The sequence below is a fragment of the Frankliniella occidentalis genome, unplaced genomic scaffold (assembly GCF_000697945.3).
Source record: "Frankliniella occidentalis isolate FOCC.00 unplaced genomic scaffold, Focc_3.1 Scaffold5674, whole genome shotgun sequence".
Taxonomy (NCBI): Eukaryota; Metazoa; Arthropoda; class Insecta; order Thysanoptera; family Thripidae; genus Frankliniella; species Frankliniella occidentalis.
Window position 1 is genome coordinate 1 of NW_026272712.1, and position 5,666 is coordinate 5,666.

The 5,666-nt window shown below is 35.8% G+C and overlaps 1 protein-coding gene across 1 annotated transcript; it reads left to right on the forward strand.

Moving 5' to 3' along the window:
• The first annotated feature begins 6 nt into the window (after positions 1-6).
• LOC113208262 (terminal uridylyltransferase 7) lies at positions 7-4,974 on the forward strand. The gene is made up of 12 exons (XM_052277086.1): positions 7-61; positions 161-346; positions 439-671; positions 753-1,031; positions 1,113-1,260; positions 1,357-1,544; positions 1,631-1,849; positions 1,954-2,100; positions 2,229-2,309; positions 2,392-2,620; positions 2,709-2,791; positions 2,871-4,974. The coding sequence occupies exons 1-12, from the start codon at positions 22-24 to the stop codon at positions 3,465-3,467; spliced, it is 2,430 nt and encodes an 809-aa protein (XP_052133046.1). The 5' UTR covers positions 7-21; the 3' UTR covers positions 3,468-4,974.
• Positions 4,975-5,666: the final 692 nt, after the last annotated feature.

Genomic DNA, 5,666 nt, shown 5'->3' on the forward strand with positions numbered 1-5,666 from the left:
GTTTTGCCTGTGCTTCATGACATGCTTGATAATCCAGATGGAGCTCCAGAAGTTTATCTAGGTATGTTACACCATTATTTTTGTCATTTGTCAGTAAGTCTATCTTATCAGAAATAGAAGAACCTGTCTGTTAACATGCAATTTTCTGTTTTCTATCTAGATCCTAAGGAGCTGCAAGGTCGCTGGTTTGGAAGGAATAAAGATAGTGTGGGAAACCTTCTTTTCAAGATGTTTCGGTACTATGCAATTGAACATGATGTTGAGAAACATGTTGTTTCAATTACTCAGTTTCAACCTTATTTGAGGCAAGCCACCAAGTGGAATGCAAAACGTATTGCTGTAATAGGTAACATTTCTGAATAATTTAAAACTATACCCTTTAAGGTGGTCTTCAGTTACATGTACATTTGATGCTTTCTTCTTTTTTTATCTATCTAGATCCTTTTCAGCCTAAGCACAACATATCTAGATACATATCAGCTAATATGTACGACTATGTGCACTTTTGCCTTGTTACTACTACATGTTCTCTTGGCATTCCCCAAAGTGAAGCAGGGCCTTTGTTTGGGTACATAGGCCCACGACCAGAACCCTCCTCATTTGAGCAAACTCCTTCCATTCTCAAAGAATATCTTTCAGTGTCTGATAAAATATATGAACTTATTTTGCGGGTTGGTATACTTCTTACCTAATTCTTGCTTGTGTAAAATTTGTGTCTGATCTAATCTAAGTTAATTAATTATCTCTATCAGCTTGATAATTCTTATGAAGTGGCTGATTTACGGAATGATAATGAAGAAAATGTGCTGAAAGTAAGGGAAGAGTTAAATAATTCTAGAGTCTATCAAGAGTTATACTTCAACTTGCGAGTTGTTCCAAGTGCTCCAGACAGCTTGGTACCATCTGCACCATCTAAAAATGCATACTTGCATTGGTGGGTCACTCCTTACCAGGCAAATACTCTTTCTGCACATTTCTTGCCCAGTGCACAGAGGTTAACCCTCACTAAGGAGATGTGTGTTGACAATGAGGTATGTTTTCTTTTGCATCTTCTTTAAAATACAATCATTAAAGATCTTGCTTATTGTAATGGCAATAATACCTGCTTTTAGCTACCACCTGTAGTATGTACTTCTTGCCACCGAAGTGGTCATCTCAGGGAAAAGTGTCCTGAAGAAATAATTCCAGACATGAGCCCAATGTCTCCCCCTTCTAAGGATTTGGTTGCCCACTTAGACCACCTGTGTCTTGAAATTTTCAGTGAGTTCATAAATTTAAGTGACCTTGTGACCTTAATAGCTCACTGAAAAACCACCCCAACATTCTGTTATTTTGTTTTTTATTGCCATAACATAGAAACCCGGTGTGCTGAAGACAGTGGATTGCGCGATCGTGCAGAAATACGAGATGATCTGCTTATGTGGTTGAGGCAATTTTACCGTGACATAGATCTTCACCTATTTGGTTCATCTTTAAATGGTTTTGGAGGCAAATCATCAGATATTGATATGTGTCTGACTTTTCAGTCCAATGGAACTGGGGAGGTATTGTACTTTATTTTCTATCTATCCTGTAAATCATCAATTTATCAATGTGGCACATGGCCTTTTCTAACTGGATAATTTTTCAGGGCCTTAACTTTCCTGCATTAGTGGAGGAAATTCAACATGCATTGAAAGGGCACAAAAGTGTTTATCAACTAGTTGCAATAACTACAGCAAAAGTGCCTATTGTAAAATTTGCTTATGGCAGAAATCGTATTCAGGTGGATATTAGTCTGTATAATAGACTAGGTATTATGAACACACAATTACTTCATGCATACTCTATCATTGATCCAAGAGTGCGGGTATGTTTCTTAAAAGTGTATTGCATCTTTCTTAATTTTTTAAAATCTGATTGTGATTGATCTAAAAAAGTACATACATCTTTTCCTCTCATTTTCACCTGAAGCCCTTGGTTTATATGACGAAAAACCTTGCCAAAACTACAGGCATTGGAGATGCTTCACGTGGCAGTCTATCATCGTATGCTTATTCTCTGATGTCCCTATACTTTCTCCAGCAAGTATCACCCCCTGTTATTCCTGTTCTCCAAGAGGTGTGTAAATCTGACCAGTTTTGAATTTTACTCTCTCAGCAGTCACAAGGACTCAAAATTTATATCTATCATAAATTAAAGCATCACTTGCATTTAATATTTTATTTAATGTTGACTTTTTCTTTCAGCTATCTGATCCTGATGTTGGTGTAAAAGTAGAAACAGTTGATGGTGCAAATGTTTATTTCTACAGAAATCAAGACAAGCTTGTAAGATTTATCTTGATCTAATCTTTTATATTTGATTATTTTTTGTAAAGCCATTTACAGGATTTTTTTAAAATTGTTACAGGATGATGTGTGGCCTCATCGAAATGAAAATAAATCTTCACTTGGAGAGTTGTGGCTCCAATTGTTGGAATTCTATTCATCAAAAGATTTTCACAGCTCTCAACGAGTTGTTTGTATAAGGAAAAAAGATCCACTTTACAAGTTTGACAAGCTTTGGACTTCAACCAATATCTGCATTGAAGACCCATTTGATTTAAATCATAACTTAGGCTCAGGGTTGTCTAAAAGAAGTTAGTAGTTCCAATACAAATGCAAACTACTTTGTAAGCTTTTTAAGTTTAAATCTTTACCTCCTAAACTTTTCTAACTTTGTTTCAGTGAACATTTTTATTGTCAAGACTTTCCAAAAAGCCATTAAGCACTTCTCATCCTTCCCAAAACGAGATGGGATGCCACTAGAGGTAAATATGTCTCTAAGATGTCTTCTATCTTGTTGTAAAACATATTGTATCAAATCTTATTAATATTTTTTTCTTTCAGAAATACTACTTCAATGAAAATGCTCTCTCTGTTGGGAAACCACCTAGTGATCGTGGTTGTCACTTCTGTCGTTCTATTGGTCATGTTCAAAATGATTGCCCTAAACGTCTCATGATGTATCAGAGGGGACAACAACGACCTAATGGACGTGATGGACGCGACAACCGTGAAAACCGTGATAACCGTGGCCAGCGGGGAATTAATCAACGTCAAAATCATACGTTTGAAAATTTCAACAGAGGTGGCAATAGGCGAGATCCAGCTAGGGACAACCACAATAGAAACCGTGATCCTGGTAGAATTTCCAATATGCCAATGATGAACCCGAATGTTCCAGTTGGAGGCATGTACCAAAATGCAGGCAAACCTAATATTCCTCAAAATAGGTCCATGAACCTCCAGAATCATGTTGTGGTTGGCAGTATGAAACCACCCGGGTTCCCTGCTATGCCACCAGGCATGTATGGACCCCCTCCTAGACTCGTACCCCCACAAATGGCTCCTCAACTTGTACAACCAATGCCAACTGGATATAACATCCAAGGAGGTGTGCCCCCTTATTTATTAGCTCGCCCGCCTGTTCGTCCGTGGCAATAATGATGAAGGTATTACAAATGTCATGAAATGAATGTTGAAGAAGTGAACATTATTGTAAGTTTATGAAGCCAAGGCTGTGGTTTTATTTGTAGTAGACATTCCTTATGTGTTTATTTTAAATAGAAGTTACCAGTGAAGCTTATTTTCCGGCATGAAAATTTGTTGGTTATTCTGTTTATTTTCCTTATACAATGATATCATTATTATGATACATCAAACTCTTTATCATGACTGATTGATTTAAATGCATTATGACTTTTAAAAAATACAGCTTTATTGGCTTTAAATGAGTCCTGTTTTATGCGTATAATGTATCTGTTGTGGTTTATATACTTTTATGATTGGATATGATTTGAACTTTGTAAAAATGTACCACATGTATAAATCTTTAATTTTGGTTAGTGATTTCTGTTTGTTTTTGTTTTCTTTTTGTTTTTTGTCTCTGTGATGCTTTTATGCATATTCATCACTAAGGAAGTCATTGGCCTTTCATTATCAGTCTGCAAGTTCATGAACAATCAAAATGTACAATTTCTTTCTTGTTATAAGTTTTAACCGCATTTTATGTGGTATCATTTTACCTTCTATTTAAAAGAATGCCATTTTGAATTGACACTTAATTGCATGTTTTGTTTTTATTATTGTGATCCCCAATTTACTATGTACCTCTGAATTATTATTTTGTACATTTCTTTAAAATGTCATAATTTAGGTAGCAATTGTGGTCTTTTGGTCAAGTTAGCTGTGGTATTTGTCTTTCCCAATTTTACAGATAGCAAGAGATTTACGGTAAACGCTGCTGTCAGTTCAATAGCAGGTATGTCAGTGCCTCACAGAAATTCGACTTCAGCAAGGGATGTAATCAAACTCATTTAATAGGCAGTGTAGTAAGGGTCAGCGGGTAATGTATTGATTTATGTACATCATAATTTTTGCTGTATTTAATGAATTGATCAACCAATTATTGAGGATCAGGCTTCAATCTGATTTACTGTTGTAAAAGAAAAGAAATTACTAGACTTTTTATTTTGTTTTGCTCGTTCCTTGACGGCTGTGATACTTTGTTTCGCCTTTCTCTTTAAATTCAAAGACTGTCAATTTTTGTTAACAAATCCTAATGAAACTGGTGTGTTTGTAATGCAGTGCACGGTAGATCTCTCACCTAGTAAACTCAATTCTGAATTTAAACAATTGTCATACCGTCATTGGTATATATTTAAGATGATTTCAGTTTGAATGAGTCTAAATCACGCTAGGTATGTATTAATGAAATTTAAATGGCCAAAACTATTTTACTGTTACTACAGTAAAGAATTCTTATAAATTGTCCTAAATCTTGATCTTGGGGTTGTTAAAATATGTTGTAAAAATTCTAATGAATCATTCTCTTGTAAGACAAAGACTTTGTGAAGGTCCTAATGTGATTGTGTTTCCTTTTGTTTTATTTTCTACTTGACTTAGTTGTACTATTTTAAAGAGATACCAAGTATGATAAATATTAATTTTATTTTGTGTTTTATTTTGACTAGGCCATATTTGTGGTAATTTCCTTTTCAAACTGATGGTCAAGTTGACCCTGCATATTCATTAAATAATCAAGTAGCCACCCACACCACAACTGATATATTTGGCCCATTGTTCCTCAGGGTTTTGATCCGACTCATCGGCATTTAGTTGCACCCCTGGCTAGGCCACTCTCAGCCAAACCCTTGACCCGAAATACCACTTAGATTGAGATCAGCAGTGTCTGAAGAACAGTTGCAGCCAAGGATTATGTTGTTGGTCGGTTCCATTGTGTGTTTTGCTGCTACAACAGTGTCGTCACAAACGGATCTGCACACTATGTGATTGGGCAGGCCTTTTTGTCTAACAGTGCAAAACAGAGAATTAATTTAGACTGGCTGAGAACATGGATTTCATTAAATATGTGGTAATCTAGGTAACAAATTGTTTTTCTAACACCATAATTTTCTATTTAAGATGAGCTTTATTTTTTTAAATTGCACAAAAGCATTTGTTGGGAAAAGGAATTGAACGTGCTAAACAACCGCAGGAGGAGGTTTTGTCCAGTCCACAACTCTTTTGTCATGCCAAATGTAGGCACCACGTGGTTGTGCAATATTCTGAGGAAGTAAAGACAAGTAGATAGCGGCAGCAGCACCTGGAAGTAGAAATTCAGATTCATGTTGTGATTTTAGG